The sequence below is a fragment of the Zosterops lateralis genome, assembly GCF_965231275.1.
Source record: "Zosterops lateralis genome assembly, chromosome: 2".
NCBI classification, from domain to species: Eukaryota; Metazoa; Chordata; class Aves; order Passeriformes; family Zosteropidae; genus Zosterops; species Zosterops lateralis.
Window position 1 is genome coordinate 36,860,880 of NC_139763.1, and position 16,936 is coordinate 36,877,815.

Here is a 16,936-nt window from a genome sequence, read left to right on the forward strand (position 1 = left end):
TTGCATAGTTCCTCAGAAACAGTTTATAAATACAGGAAATATAATACATTCACAAAGAAAGATACATTATTCTCCCTTAGAAGTCTTTATGTATGTAGTATTTGTAATGCTTTGTTAAAAAAAAAAAAAAAAAAAAAAAAAGCTTAAACCCTGATCTTCTCCAAAATGTGTATGTTCTTAGATTTGCATAAACATCCTTAACGGGACTGCATATAGAAGAAGAATGTGCTGAATGTGTATGTTATCCTTTATATTCAGGATATGAGTAACTATTTAAATCAGGGGCGTGTGTATTGGAAAGATGTGCCATACTATGAGGAAGGGATGGAGAAAGTATCTGCCTAAACTGAAACTTGACAGTGCACTACCACACTGCAACACAACTTCTGTTTCGTCTGTAAGTTCAGTGATGATCATTTGGCTCATCAAGTGGGATGATTAGTCTTCACTTTATGTAGTTGCCTGTATCACATGTATTACGTATTGCAGCATTTTAAGTCCTATAATAAAAGATGAGTAGCTGCATAAGGATTTATAAAGAGTTTAATGAAACTCATTTTAAAGACTTGAAAGTGTTTGCCTCATTAAAGCCTTTACGTAGCTGGAATGGAGGGAAATATACTTTTGTCTGAGAACTGCATTAGCTAAAACAAAAGGCTGGAATGGTTGAAAACCAGGGTTAAATGTCAGTTTGGATTTTCTCTCCTGACTTCAGTCAATCCTGGAAACCTTGGATGAAGAATATTTCAGGATTTATTTCTGATAAATCAGACTGTAAAACTAAGCCCTAATGGGCAGTCTTCCAGTTTCTTTTTTTCAGTCCCAAGGAAACCATGCAAATATTTCTGGAAGTAAAAGCAGGATTAGGCTTAAGGTAGTCTTAGCTGTTCTTGGAGAACAGTCCGCATTAAGCTGATAAGGCTGGTTTTTAAAAGTATGTTTGGATCTTTGTTAGCATGAGTTATCTGTTTTCTGTTCAGTAGACGAAGACAACAAAAATCACTAAACCACAGCAGCAGAGTAGTTCTTATGTGCTCACTGGGCTGCTGTGAGAGAAACAGAGTTCTGAATCCAAATCCTGCCAGGAAAACTTAAAATTATTTGTTTTTCAAGTATTCCATGTTAGCATATAAATGCATTAGACCACAACAGCCCAGCTGATTACAGAATCCCGGAATGGATTGGTTTGGATGGCACCTCTGGAGCTCATCTAGTCCCCTGCTCAAACCTTTGCTCAAGCAGGCCTACCTGCAGCCAGTTGCCCAGAACTGTGTCCAGCTGAGTTTTGAGTATCCCCAAGGACACAGCCCCAACTCCTGTGCAGGTGCTCCAGTTCCTTCGTCATTTCCATGAGCACTTACTGTACTTGCTCCTGTAAGTCCGTGTCTGTCCGGTGTTGAGGAGCCTGTGACTGCACCCAGCACTGCAGGTGTGGCCTCACCAATTCAGAGTGGTGTGGAAGGATCACCTCCCCAAACCAGCTGCCGCTGCTCTTACAGATTGAGCCTCCTTTGTTTGCCTCCTTTGCTTGACAGATTGTTTGCCTCCTTTGCTGTGAGGGCACATTGCTGCCTCGTGGTCAACTTGAGACCACGAAAAAAGACCCTCAAGGCTTTTTTGCAGTGTTGTTTTCCATGTATTTAGCCCCAGCCTGTGCTGAAAGTTGATTCCACATGCAGTCCAGAGGCTGCCACAGCAGGTTTAGTAGCAGAATCAAGAGATTAGCAAAATAATTTTCATTGCAACAGGAAAAAAAACCCAAAACAACTAAATAATGTTATACTGTTAAAACCCCAGTGAATTTTTAAAAACTCTATGAACATAAGTATTAAAAGTATCAGTTCGCCTGTCTAGTTGTGACTTCAAAATTCCAAACACTGGCAGAATTAACATATCCCACTGGAGTTTCTTAAAATGAACTAAGATGATACATGATAATTCCTGAAGAAGCTAAACCTCTTAATTTCTTAATGGCATGTATTTGAACAGGAGGTCCTGTAGAACCGTGGAAATTCAGATTGCTTTATTTCTGCAATGTTCCCTCATTAAGGTTTACTTTGTGGGTATTTTACAGCTCTAAACACAAACATAAGCATACTGCAGTCAAAACAGTGCTTAACTTCTGATCATCTTTGCCAAGTGTACAGTCATCCAATAGTATCATAATTGATCTCAGTACTAAGGTGCCAAACTCTGTGTTGCTGAAGGATAGTTAGATGATGTAAATAGCTTTTTGTGTTTTGCAATAAAGCTCACTTTTGTTGTGCTACATGTAAAAGCAGGAGATGAAGGTATTCTTTTATTGAAGCAAACATGTGGAAAATTGCTCTAGATTGTTACAGTACAGAGCATCTCTCCTGAAAGGAATGAGGTTCATCTACAGGGCAAAGTCTGACTGTGGCACTTTATTGGGGTTACTCCTAGACTCTGTGTGGTCAAAGCAAATAACATCATGTCCATCTAAACTGTTATAACCATGAGACTGGCACATTTTCTCATCTATAGTGTTATATTCTAAACTGTCACTAGGCATTAACTCAGTCACTGGTGAAGTCCTACCACCTAGAGATGAACTCTGCCTCAAAATGATGTTTTCCACTTCAGTGCTACTCGTATAGCAATTACTGGGTCATTAATATCATTGCATGCAATTAGTGACAGTAGAATGAGCAAGAGGTTTGTTATTTATTTAATATGAACTTTTGCTATAACCCTTTCTTATCCTAGTGCCACAGACAGAAAGCAGAGATTTTCAAGGCAGGTGAACATCCTTGTAGAGTGAAGTTGAATTTGTATGATACAGAAAGTGTGTCCTCATTTAATGTTAAAGCTTCTGCTTTTGTTTTCAGCAAGCTCTCTTGTCATTAGCAACAATCAGTGTAACTTGAATGCTAACTAATTCTATTAGTTCTGTTCAGCTGAACTGTTAAGCAAAGCTTGCTGTGGTAGTGGGAGACACTTCTCATCCATGAGAGGCTTTAGTCGGTAGCATGCTGGGAGAGAGGATGAATTTGCGTAAAATACCTGTTTGTGAATGGTGAAGTCAACTAACTAGTAATCTGTTTTAGATGCATACTTTCGGGTATACACTAAATACATCATAATTAGTGGGCTTACATCTGCCACAGTTACTTCAGCACTCACAAATATATAATTTGTTTATGTAAACTAGAAGCAACCATGTGTGCAGTGGATCATTATCTGACAACATTTCTCAGAGTATGTGAAATATAGAACTGAAATGCGTTTAGAAATGCTTAACTGTAATGAAAGACTCGTTGTTTATAGTGATACAGTATTGAGATGCTTTTCTGGTTTGTTTTTACATAATCTCTAAATCATTCTCAGAGAATTTTGTAAAGGGGCCCTGCACTTGACAGCAGTGAAGCAAGTAGGATTTTGTTGTGGGTGGGTAGAACCTGTGACCTTCAGTAATGGATAATAATTCAGCAAATAGTTTACTCTTCAGTACATTTTAGCTGTGGTATTCCTTAACCCAGTGAGAAAGTGGTGGTGTTTTTAAAATGATAGGCAGCAATAGCCAGTCAAAATTCACAGGGGGTTTTTTATATTTTCCAGCTCTCTCACTGTCTCTTTTTCTCTTTATGGAAGGGCTTTGTTGACATAAATGGCTTTTTTATTTTTACCACGTATATTTTTCTTACTTGGTGCCATGCCTCCCTGGAATTAATAAAATCATTCTGAATGTAGGAAACTTTACAACTCTCTCCCTATTTTGTTGGATGACATGAGATGTGGGAAGGAGAGTCTATGGATTTCCAGAGATGTTGTTGGAATCATACAGCTGGTATATACCAAAGAATATTACAGTGCAAAACTGATTGGCTCTGTCTTGATTGCGTCCTCCACATTGCACCCTCAAAAAAACATTGAAACAGTAATAGAATCTGTCCCTCTCTTAACATATGAATACAAGTGGAGACTTTTATTGCAAATTATATAAATACCCTTATACCATGAGTCCCATCTACGTACCACGAGTCACGCTATTCACAGTTGGACAAGATACATTTTAGAGCAGTGGTTAGAAAAGTGAATTACAAAGTTTTGCTTGCTGTAGAGCCTTTGCTTCTTCCTGGCAAAAAAAGAGGCCTGTCTTTATTTTACTTTATTTTGTTCTGGTTTTAGCTTGACTGGAGAGGGCATTGCTGCTTACTTGCTGTAGAGAATATAATTTGTGGATCCTGTTTATATATAAATCCTGAGACACACAGTATAGGACTTAATTTAAAAAACAAGAATGCAAAATGAAAAAGAAGAATAGAGAATTCTTGTCCTTTCCCTCTCATTGAAGTTCTGCCTCACATGAGGATAGAGGGAGAAAAATGGCTGTCATCAGGAGTATTTATAAACACTCCATGAGCCTTAGTTTAAGGAAAAAAAAAACTATCTTAATTTGAAACTATATGTGGAATAGGATAGAATTAGATGTTTTTTAATGGTGTTTAGGCTGAGAAACTCTTCAAAATTCTGCTGCCACCTTGACTTTGCAAGTAGGGCAAATAAAAAAACCAGACATTAGAAAAAAGCAAAATTATTGGTAAGCTACTTTTACACATTTTTCGTTATAGTCTTGGTGTCCTAAATAATGTTGAAAAAATTTAGCAGGTTTTTGTTTCTTGGTTGGTTTTTTTTTAGGATCATTTCTTTGTCTCAAAAGATAGGTAGAAAGTTTTTATTTTATTGTCTGTTGATTAAAAACACAGTCAACACATAACAGTACTCCATTCAACTATTCATAATGCATTTACATTTTAGTACTTAGAGTCCAGGCTTGGGACTGCTGACAGTTAAATTTCAGAGGACAATTTAATTTTTTTTTTAAAAAAAGCAAAGGTTTCAGTGTCAATCTTTTTTCTATTTTTTTTTTGTCACTACAAGAAAAGGGAAACCATTAGTTGCTAGTATTTGAAATTAGCGTATTTCTGTTCTCTCTAAGCATTCTTCAGCTGACCCAGTGTAGTGATGTGTGCCAGCTAGCTGTTCTTTGGTGAGAGGCCTGAACAATTTTTTATTTTCAGATCTCCATGCAGAATTAGTTTCATTTAATTAAAACACACTTTCTATTATCTCAGCTATCTTGTTCTTTCATCCACAGCTAGTTTAGCAATAACTTCCCTGTTGTGATCAGTCATTTATGGTTTTGTAGTGTGTGATTTCTGGTGTTCTTAAACCTTTCCCATAAATTATCTAAATTTATGGAAAAGAAAAATTATTTATTCAATGCTTTACTAAGAGGATCATTAAAAGGACCAAAAGCAGACGAAAGCAGTCAGAGCACAAACAATGACGCCTGGCCAGAATAGTGTTCTATTACTTGATAAAATAGAAAGCTCTCAGAAACTTTACATGTACTTAGTAATCCTGAGAGTGCATGTGAGAGCGAATGCAGCTTTGCTTTAAGAATAACTTCTTACTACCATTGGATTTAAAGCTTGTGTGGATTTTTGCTGCTGGTTTTTCATTCTGTTTCTAAGCACAGCAGGGGAAAAGTGGAAATGAGTAGTGTCGTTTGATTATGCTTTATTTGGATTTTGAGAAATCTATTTTCTGATGCAGTATTCAAGCAGTATTTAATAAACAAAAACTGGGAATAGCATTACTATTGGATAGTAGTGATCTGCCCCTAAAAAAACCTGTAATTCTCAATTTGCTATTAACAGATCCACATCAGCAGGAATTAATTCCTCATGACCTCATCAATTACGTGTCTTTAATGTATTGCCAAATGACTTTCACTGTCCAGCACACTAAGAAGGGACAAAATCAATTTTGCTGTTGCCCATCAGTTGACATCGCTCATTCATTCCTATAATCTGTGGTTTAAAGTCCATTTAGTTTGCACAGGAAAATTAAATATGATGATCATTGTTTCTCTCATCATCTATGTAGTCCATTCCATGATCAAGCTCGAGAAATAGATGTGTTTAAAAGTTGTAATGGTTCAAAGCATATGTCATTTAATTTGCAAATAGGTAATGTTTTTCACAATCCTAAAACATGAAACTGTGGGTAATATGTGTAGCAGAATTAAAAGGCCGAGATTTTTGTCTGCTGATGTTTTAAGTAATTGTGATGGCATTTTTTTCATCTTGTAAAGTGTGTTTTTAGGAGTGAAGGAAGTTGAATTTTTGTGACTGTGCCTTCATTTCTAATCTCTTTGTGAATGAAAAGCTATATACAGGCACAAATCCAGCAGCTTAGTTCTCCGTCTGATTAGAGCAATGTTACCAGCCTGGTAGGTTGAAAACAGCCATGATCCATGCAGCGGCGTAGCCTCCTGGGAGGCAGAGTAATAACAATCAAATGAAGACATATTAAAATGTAATATTACTTCCTCTCCATGGGGACTGTATAAGAATCATAGCCAGGAACTATTCTTGTCAGCTGACTCTGCTATGCTCACTGACTCCCTGCCTCTGCATTTATGACTAATGCACTTTGTACAATAAACAGTGCTTGTGGAGTTTTAAAAGCAAATAAATGTAAAACATTATACATTGGTTTACATGAGTTCCAGCCTTTTTTGTTTCTTTGTTTGCCTTGTTGGGGGGGTTGTTTGTTTTTATACAATTCATATATTTGAAAGAGGGGGAGGCAGATCAGATTGAAGTTCTTTGGTCTGAATAATTTAATTTCCCCCTTGTGTATGGAGGAGGATATGTTAAAATAGTGTGTTATGAACCTGCAAATGTATACTAGCTCCTCTAAAGTAGGTATGTATCAGCAAGACTCTTAACCATAATTTCATAACAGATAAGTGTTTTCTGAATGTTGAAAAGCTAAACTTGCATTCCTTATAAAATGGCAGCTGCTGTTGTATTCAAGGAATGCAGACAGACAGTGTCTGATAAACTACTGTAAAACTGGCCTGTAAGTTACTACCATTTTGTTAGAAAGTCTTAAAATTAGTAGAGATTTTAGCACAATTATATGTGTTTATTTTTAAGTGTGGGCAAACTGTTGAATAATTTAATGTGGTTTTGACTGCCAGTATTAGTTTTGCAGTCAACACCAGTGGAGCAGGACAGGTCTCAGAAAATCAGAGGTATTTAACCAACAAAAGATTTAAAAATATTTTGCTCCCTGTTTAGCAGCATTTTACTTACTTCTAGGTTCCTATATGTTGCTGTATTAATACAAAGTGAAGTGTGGGATACTGAGAACATACTAATACTAATGAGAAACTTCATATTAATCACTAGTTATGTTTATTAATGTTAATATTTAAGTATTTAGTCTTCTTTGCAGAGGATTTTGTATGGTAGCTCATCCAAGTAATGGACTTTAAAATATATCCATATTTAGACCTAAATGGAAAAAACTCTGTTCTTTTTTATATATATGTATATAAGAATAAATTGGATAGAAGGTTTAAAATCTGATTATATCAACACACTGGAGGATAACATTTCCATTTTGGATACCAGAAACTTGTGTTACATTTGTGTTTAAATCCAAAACTCCTATTGAGGCACCTTTTTTTTCCTTTTTTTTAATATCCTTTCAGTGTGAGTAGAGCTGCGGATGCTGGGTCACTTTCCCACAGAGCTGTGAGTGCAGTGGAGGAGCTAAAATGACAGTGGGTGTAATTTTCATTTGGAGATCAATATAGAAAGGCTGCAGCAAGTGTTTGAGGAATATTTTGTACTCGCTCCCTTGTTTGACTTCTGCACACTGCACTGTCAAGGGGCATTAGCAGCATGAAACAGTGTTTTTTCTGCTGTCCCAGATTACTTCTTTTTCTCTGTGCAGCTTTTCAAAGCCTAAAATGATGTGTTTAAAGCTGCCCACTTTCTTCCTGGTACACTAGGGATATGCAAGGTTGTATTTCGATAGTCTTAATGAATTTTGAAAAATAATTTCCTCCAGTGGCCTTGGGTAATTGTCAGTTTAATTACAGGAAAAGCTGAGAAGGAAACTTTGCTTTGTCACTGAAATGCTTCTCTTTGAAAATTCCCTATTCCTCAGGACGTAGCAGTCTGTACTCTGAGCTACAATGTAGGCTTTCCTAAAATCCCTTGAAGAACTCTGGAAAAAGTGAATATATCTGCAAATTCATTCATCTGACATCAAAGCTATGAAAGCATTCTTTTAGCAAGCAAGCGAGGCAGATTGCGCTGGCGTAGGCACACAACCAAACTCATTGTACATCTGGGTCTTCCCATTTGGAGACTGTATTTGAAGTAATTTTGCATTCTTTTTGCCATCTTACTTTCTTACTCTGTACTGAGGTCAGACTGTGTCCTCTGCATCCTGTTGAGGCCTCCTGCTCTGTAGGTTAAGTGGATAGGCCTTTAAAGAATAAAAAAGGCATTGATGTTCAGAAGAAGCAGAATTGTATTTGATTAAAATCAAGTAGAAGGTGTTTAAGGAGATGTGATTCCCTTTGGCTCGATTAAAAAAAAATCAAATAAGAAAACCACAAGACAAAGTCAGTGTTCATTATTTGTACATTCAATTGGTGCTCAGCTTTGGTATTTCTATTTACTGCATTTTTTCTCTGTGTCCTTGTGCTGGTACATTGGCAAATAGATCATAAAAAACACTTTCAGCAAAGACACATTTGATTTATGTCCAGGATGGGTTCTTGGTATTGATTTTTTTTTCCCTCTGGAAAAAAAAAAACAAAAAACAAAAGAAAACAAAACTATATGTCTCCATTATTTTCTGAGTCTGACAATGCACTGGCACATTTCAGATCAGCTTTTATCTTAAATTACTCAACCTGCTCTTTCGTATTTTGAAAAGTCTTTTTGCCATACAGCTATTGTCATGTTTTTACAGGGGGGAGGGAACAAGAGGAGGAACTGGGAGGGACAATGTATGAGGAGAAGGGAATTTTAGGAAAAGAGAGCACAGTTTGGGAAGTTTGTATGGTGGCTGTAATTCGAGTTGGTCACAAAAGAGTCAGAACTGGAACAAAAACAAGAAGCAGATCAAAGGCTAGGAAGCAGGGTTCAGCAGTATGGGGTTTATATCTTTACGGCTAGAGAGAAGATTAGAGCAAGAAAAATACTGCCATGGGGGTAGGAAGACTTTGTGAAGGAAAAAGGAAATATACATAGACTGCATTTGAAAGAAAATCCCCAAGGAAGGTGAAAGAGAAGGAGTGAGAATTAAAAACAAAGACCTGAAGAGTGTAAAGCCCACAAGCTGAAAGGAGAGGGGCAGAGGGAGGCATGTGCTGCTTCAGCAGTTCACCACGGCAAACAGTGAGCTGACATCCCATTTTCCATTTGTCTTCTCCAGTTGGTGGACCAGTGCTGATGCCTTTGCACCCTCTCATAAATTCCTTTTGGGCCTCAGATAAACAGCTCCAAGAAATGACAGTGAAATTTCCATCCTCAGGACAATCAGGGTAGGAAAAGCCCCTGTGCATTCCCTGCATGGTGAATCCAGAGCCCACCGTCTGCAGTTGTACCCTGCTCATGGTGCCCGGTGGCCAGGGCAGTGCATTGGCTACTACCTACTGCCGAGGAGCTCCCAAATTGTTTTCCAGCAGCTGTTTTGCAACCAACAGCTGGCTGGGGCAGCAGCGGCGCACCCCTGCACCGTGATTCAGTGTTGTGGATTCTCCCAGGGAGTGGTGCTTTGCCTCCGCATGGCACGGTGGTGTCAGCCTGCGCCCGGATCGCGCGGCTCCAGCTGGCACCTAGATAAGCAAGAACAATATCAACACAGGGGAAAGCGCCCTGTTGTTTGTATGAGCTAAAAGGTTTCCCTGAGAATAGAGCGTGTTCCCCTTTGCCACCCACCCCTGCAGAGGCTCCTCAATGCTGAGAAAAATGAGATTGTACTTTAAAATATTAAATGATTTTCCAATCAGTTCAGAATCTTAGCTTTCACCTGGATCTTTTGTATGCGTTCACTTCTTCCAGCAGGAGATTTGTAATAGAGGAAGCAGGTGTAACCTGGTGATTATACAGATATTGTTGGGAGGGGAAAAAAAAGGGGTGATTTTTCAGTGCTTTTCTCCTCTGAGCCTGCCAGAGCTTCCTTTTCAGCTGACTCCATCACCTTTTTAGCAAGATGGTGTGTTTTTGTCCAAGTCAGTCAGTCAGTCAATTGTGCATAGGAAAATAAAAGGCTGCTGGGTAAATTCGAAACCTCGATAACACATTCCTCCATTTGTGTATATTGTACAGCTTACTAGTGTATTCATTCCTTTGGCTTTCAACATTTCACAACTTTCCATAGGTCAGCCTGAGCAACAAGAACAGGTCCTGGTAGATTGAAAGATCCCTGCTTTCAGACACTCATGTTCACATCACTTTGCCTGTTGATTTCCTGATTTTTATTTATTTTTATTTTTATTTATTTTTCTTTTATTTTTAATCAGCAACATCAAATGGGTCTTTGGAGGGCCTGGATAACCAGGAGGGAGGGGTGTGCCAGACAAAAACCATGAAGATCCTCATGAAAGTTGGACAAGGTAACGACCATATGCTGTTTCATGAAATCACTTTGATCGGTCTCAATGTCCTTTTTAGTTTTCAGGCTTCTTTTAGCAGTGTAGAGCAGAGAGCCAGTCGAGTCTAGTGTGGTCATTCCTCCCTTATAGTCTGAAAGCAAAGCCTATTTTCTCTTCCTCAGCTACTGACAGATTTCTACAGAAGGAGGGTTAGTGTAATGAAATCTCTTCATTGGAGAGATCCCTAGAAGGAAAGGTCACCTGGGAGTAGTGTATTTCAGTCATTTTTATTTTTATTTTAAAAACAAAAGCCACAACTCTGCTGCTCAGAATTATTTAAAATACATGAAAAGAGGGAAGCTAATATTTCTATAGTTTGCTTGTTATGAATTCTGATTACAGAGAGGTTTTTGTTCTTTGTCTCTTTTCACATATAGATAACCTATTGTGCAGGAAGAAAGAATTATTCTTCTAAGTAGAAGTTGGTTTAGTAGTCAATCAACTTCCTCAGTTAAACTGAAACGTCATCTGCAAAGCTTTTCTTGCCAATTACAGGAGACTCTATAGTTTCTGCAGATGGCCTCACAATTTAAACCTGAAATTACTAATATAACCATTTTGTTTTAAAAGGAAAATGACGTTCTTATATCTCCCAGTCGTTTGCATAAAGGTTCTTCTGTTAAGCCATTTGTGTCTCACGAGGTACCTAGAGCCAGCTTGTAAGGCTCCATACCGTCAAGTACCAAAGCTGCATGAGTCGTCTTTCTCTCCCCCAGATCCCAACTCGGCAGGGCAGCCCCGGCACACGGATCCCACCAAGCGCCCCGAGCAGGAAGCTGGCACCAACGGGAAGAGTTCCACCACCAGCCCCTTTGTGAAGGACCACTCAGGTAGGTGTGGTGGGACTATGCCCTGGAACATCTTCTCCTCCTTTGTCCCCAAATGTGTTTTATTTTACCATTAACATGCTAGTAAAGCAAATGTTTCCATCATGAGGTGAAGCGAAAGCTGGTTCAAATTGCTCCAGTGGATAGCATGTGGGAGCTGCACATTTTGACAACAGCTGTTCTCTCCCCTCTTCCACTCTGCTGTAGAAGTTAATTACATCTTGTGACAGTGTCTCTCATTTACAGGAAAATTTCTGGATAGGATATTTGCTAAGCATCTTTGCAGTGGTCAGTGCTGCCTTACATTTAGTACTCTGGCAGATGAGCGAGTCTCTTTCTCTTCCCGCATAATACATTATCAAGTGGTTCTGGACAGCCATTTATAAAGTTTATTTCAAGGCATCTATAATTAATGTCCTGATCTTTTAGCTGACCATACAAAGTCTAGACATGTATGGCTGATCTTTTACTAAATGTAAAGTTTTGGGGGTTTGTTTTGGGTTTTTTTTTAAATAATTATCTGAACAAAATAAATAGATGATTCAAAACAATATCTTCAGGATGCATTTCACTCACAGGGTGAACAAGAGAAAACCTAACTCTTAAGACTCAAGCTGTCCATAAGAAAATTCAGTAATCATTAATGCTACAAAGCAAAACTTTGCTGACAGGTGATTCTGGGTTTCCCAAAAAAGGCCACAAGTTTTCCTTGCCAGCTCTGTCTTTAGTTACTGGGCTAATGAGTCTTTGATGTAGTGAGTGGCTTCAGCTGATCCCTGCAGAGGCTTTGGTAGGAACAATTGTGTGAATGTAGCATCTGTACCTTTTTCCACTGTGAGTGAGCATCAAGAGAGAGAAATAGGTTCAAACTTAGAAGTGAAAAAGTGTCAATGAGCATTCATGTAATTTTTGTGACAAATAATATGATGGTGTGATGAGCGGCAAATACCCAACAAGGCTGTTCAGCACGTGGAGTTTTCCTGACTCCCAAATGCATGGTATTGTTTTCTTTTAATGATTTTCTTTTAAGTAAATGTAAGCTAATAGTAACAGACATGCCATAGCCATTCTGCCTGTCTCCCATGCTGCCTCAAGCTCCTTACTTTCATTTCTAAGCAAGAGGAGTCCATGTAAGGAGGCACAAAGGATGGTTTAACTTAAATCAATATGCGAAAGATAAAATAGCAGAGGGAACAGTGTGGCACTGAACAGTACCAGTTGTTCTGAGAATTGTCATTTCCCTGTTTTATTTTCCGTTCCAATCCTATCCCACCCCTCTCTTGTGCCTGGGGCTGGCCAGCATCTGTTAAAAGATGCCATGTGCATCAAAGGCTGCCTTGTCAGTGACAGTTCTCGCTGCTGATGGATGATGATGTATGAAACAGGGTGGTTTGGGAGCAACACAAAAGTGAGATCAACAGGCACAAAGTCTTGTTTTATATTGATTGCTGACTTCGGCTGTTTGCATTTAGCTATCTAACAGGGTAATTGGTTTGTCAAAGTTTAGCTGTCAGTTAATTCTTCCAGTCTTGCTTACTCTACACATTTTTAAACAACATAAATGGGTCATAGGATGGCAATAACTTTTGTCTATTGTATTTCCGTTCTTTCCAGGATCTAGCACAGATGGCAGTAAGGCTGGGCATTCCAGTATACTGGGTTCAGAGGTGGCCTTATTTGCAGGGATTGCATCAGGGTGCATTATTTTCATCGTCATCATCATCACTTTGGTGGTTCTTTTGTTGAAGTACCGGAGAAGACACAGGAAGCATTCCCCGCAACACACGACAACTCTGTCACTTAGTACATTAGCCACCCCAAAACGCAGTGGCAACAACAATGGTTCTGAGCCCAGTGACATTATCATTCCTCTAAGGACTGCAGACAGTGTCTTTTGCCCCCACTATGAAAAGGTCAGCGGCGACTATGGACATCCGGTGTACATAGTTCAAGAGATGCCTCCTCAGAGTCCAGCGAACATTTATTACAAGGTCTGAGAAACACACCACCAGCTCTGTGGTACAGTTGAGTTATAGAGGAAACTCACTGGTGAAATGCTTTCTGTTGGGGTTTGTGATGACGCCTTGTGCGCTAGCATTGACTTAAGCACAGGGGGGAGAAGGCAACAGCTCTTTCTCCAGGAACCGACGCGAGCTGGACAGCTTACCTAGTCTGTAGAATTCCTATCTCAGTGAATAAGTATTCACTAAAAGCTGGAAGACTTTTATGTAGAAGATGCCCATTCTGATTGCTGTACTCTTGTTACATTAATCATCCTCAAAGCCATGTGCTGTGGGCGTTCAGGCATGTACAAAAGCCAAGGGAAGATGGAGCAATCCGTGGATGTTAATAGCTCTAGGCATCCTGGGAAGGTGCTCTAGGATATATCAAGCTTGAAATGCAATCTTCTGACTTCTGTGTGTCTCTCTCAGTGTGTACTGGATTTGTCACACAGACCTTGGTGTTTAAGTAAGACTTGTTAAAGTTCTCTTGCTTTTAGTCTGTCACTGTTCCATTTGTTTCTGTTATCCGGGGCTCTGCCATCCTTCACATAAGATTTCCTTTCACTCCACCTCCTGAATCACTAATGGAACATTAATGTTTGGAGATCCACACTCCATCCATCTGCTACAGCAGCCTCACTCGAATGGGTAATGCATTTATAAAAATTGTGTTTGATAGTACGGAGCCTTCCAGCCAAAAAGTTAGGCTGTCAACAAAGTCAAGAGCAGGACTGGGTGGTGGAGGGAAGGGCTGATTGAAGTTGCAATTGAATATTGCTGCCTCAAAAATAGAAGCTGGGAAGAAAAAATAAAATGCATTTAGGTAGCACAGCACTTTGGTATGCTAAGTTTTAAGAGGCAAATAGGAAACACAATAACATGCGCAGTGGATTAAGACTGCATTTGAAGGAATTCATGGTTATCAAATACCAGTGTGCAGAAAAAAATAGTACCTTCAGTACAGTAGAACAAAGGGGTATTGTTAGTAAGTGAACAAGCCTGGAGAAGACAAGACAATAGCAGGCCGCTGAGGATATATTAGGGCAGGGCTGTTGTGGTACTGGCAATAAAATACACAGCTTTGAAGCTGTAGCAAAAACGTAGTCTGCTTTGGATGACTTTTAAGCAGACTCAGCTGCTATACTATCACATTATACTAAACACAGGGAAAGCATTTAAGAAAACAACAGAGAGCCAAGTGACCAAGATGATTATAAGCCAATGGGTCAAGTGAGCTATAATTCTATCACTGATAAAGTTGTGGGGGAAAAAACAAACAAAACAACAAACCACAAAACCTCGCTCATCTCTAAAAGTAAGCCTGAATTTCTTTGTGACTGACCCTTTTGGCACTTTGGCTTATTGTAGTGCTGTCCCTGCACAGTGAGTGTAGGTACTGACTGACACAGCAGTTCATTGGTGCTCTGTTGCAAAGTTAAAGCACATATGGCAACCTCTGGCAGTCCGTAAGAGTAAAATAAATTATGACACTGAGATGGAGAAGGAAATTATGTCTTATTTATAATAGGTGTATAGAACACAAGGGATATAAAGTGAGAGATTTTCTTTTGTTCATTCTTTCTTACTTTTGGTTTGTTTTTTTTTACTAATATATATTTTGAGATTGCACAGAATCTACACCAGAAGATGTGAAATTCATTTGCGGCAATTACATAGTCTTAACTTGTCATCATTTTACATATCTACACACATATATAAGTCTATATATGCATACGTATGTATATATACATATGCATATGCGCACAGGATTTTTTTTAAATACTTCTGGAAAAAAACCAATCAGCTATCCAAAACCACCAGTGGGAGCATAGTTTAAAAAAAAAATAATTCCAAAGCATCTTGTAAGAGAAAAGCAGAAAATATAAGGTCCAAAATATCAGGAATTCAGTGTTACTGCATCACATATTTAATAGCAACAAGATGTGCCGGCATTTATTTTCTGTGTTGTGTTTTCCCTTGCCTTACAGGCTGATGTGTTCTGTAGATTTTGTTGAGGTTCGTAGAGGGGGGTTTCAGGTTAAAGTTTTCTCTTTAGCATGGCTATTCCCCTAAAGCTCCCACACTAGGGAGGAAATAAAAAAACCTCTTTTTTTATATGTGCTATGCAAATAGACATTTCTAACATAGTCATGTTACTATGGTAACACTTCGCTTTCTGATTTGGAAAGAAAATGTAGCAACAGCATTTTAGGGTTCTCAGACCTCCGGTGAGCACCTGCAAAAAAAAAAAAAAAAGGAAAAAAAAAGGGAAAAAAAAAAAGAAAAAGAAAAAAGAAAAATATCTGTCATAGAAATGATCACTCTCTTTGTTTTCTGAACGTGAAAATAATGTTGGGATGTTGGTCCAAAAGAGAGAAACAAAAAGAATTCCAACCCATGGTTCTGTGGAAGGTTACCATGGTGACTAACTACAGTACATATGTAATTCTTTTCAACAACCCTTCTTTTCTATGAATCCATCTATACAAGGTTCTCTTGTAAGTCATTAAGATTTTATTTTGGGGGAGGGGGTGAAAGGGAAAAGATGGGCTTACTGGTCCTTATTTTTTATTAAATCATATCTATGCTTCATCAGTTGGCTACATTCTAGTTACATACTAAACTGTGAAAAAAAATCAGATGAATTGCTCAAGAGCAACCTGCAACCAATTGAAAAAAAAAATGTACTGTGCGTCTGTTTTGTGTCTGGTGCAGAATTATGACAATCTACCAACTGTTCCTTTCTTTGACGTTGGTCCAGCTTTGAAAAGTTACTGTAAATGCCTTGCTTGTATGATCATCCCTAGTCACCCAAATTGGAATTTGCACCATCATGTCTAAGTGAAGATGCTGTAAATAGGTTCAGATTTACTGTATATGGATTTGGGGTGTTACAGTAGCCTTATTCACATTTTTAAATAATTAAAAAACCCACATGAAAACAAGATAAACAAGGCTTTTCTTAACCAGATTGTGTATATAGAGCAATGTTGGTTTTTTATAAAGTCTGAGCAAGATGTTTTGTATAAAATTTGAATTTTGCAATGTATTTAGCTACAGCTTGTTTAAAGGCAGTGTCATTCCCCTTTGCACTGTATTGAGGAAAAAATTATATAAAAGGTTGCCAAATTGCCGCATATTTGTGCTGAAATTGTGTACCATGAATATTTATTTAAGAATTTCTTTGTCCAGTTTGTAAGTAACACAGTATTATGCTTGAGTTATAAATAATTTCTTCTTTCTTTTTCTTTTTTAATTTTATTTTTTGGTTTTGTTTGTTTGTTTGTTTTATTCTGTATTAAAACTAGCCGGTCATAAGTTTGAAATCTGCTTTAGTTCCACATTGCAGTTAGTTCCCAGAAAATGAAATTATGAAAATCACATTCCACGTCTGTTTCAAACTGAATTTGTTCTTAAAAAAATAAAATATTTTTTTCCTATGGAAACCTTGCCTTCTAAGTATTTTCTTCTTTAGTTTTGCAATTTTTTTTTCATTTTTAAAAGATGAAAATAAATAAGAAAGTCACCAAGCTTGCCTGCCTGCCTCCCTCCTCTCTCTCCCTCCTCTCCCCCCTCTTTCCAACTTGATTGCTAGTGGTTTATAGGAAATC

At 38.2% G+C, this 16,936-nt stretch overlaps 1 protein-coding gene across 1 annotated transcript in view; it reads left to right on the top strand.

The window, feature by feature from the left end:
• The window catches only part of EFNB2 (ephrin B2), a 44,349-nt gene extending 28,636 nt beyond the window's left edge, over positions 1–15,713 (top strand). The window contains exons 3-5 of the mRNA XM_083854413.1: positions 10,364–10,456; positions 11,212–11,325; positions 12,937–15,713. Coding sequence (XP_083710539.1) covers positions 10,364–10,456; positions 11,212–11,325; positions 12,937–13,319 — 590 coding nt within the window. The 3' untranslated portion in view covers positions 13,320–15,713. The remainder of the gene's footprint in view (positions 1–10,363; positions 10,457–11,211; positions 11,326–12,936) is intronic.
• The last annotated feature ends 1,223 nt before the right edge of the window (positions 15,714–16,936 follow it).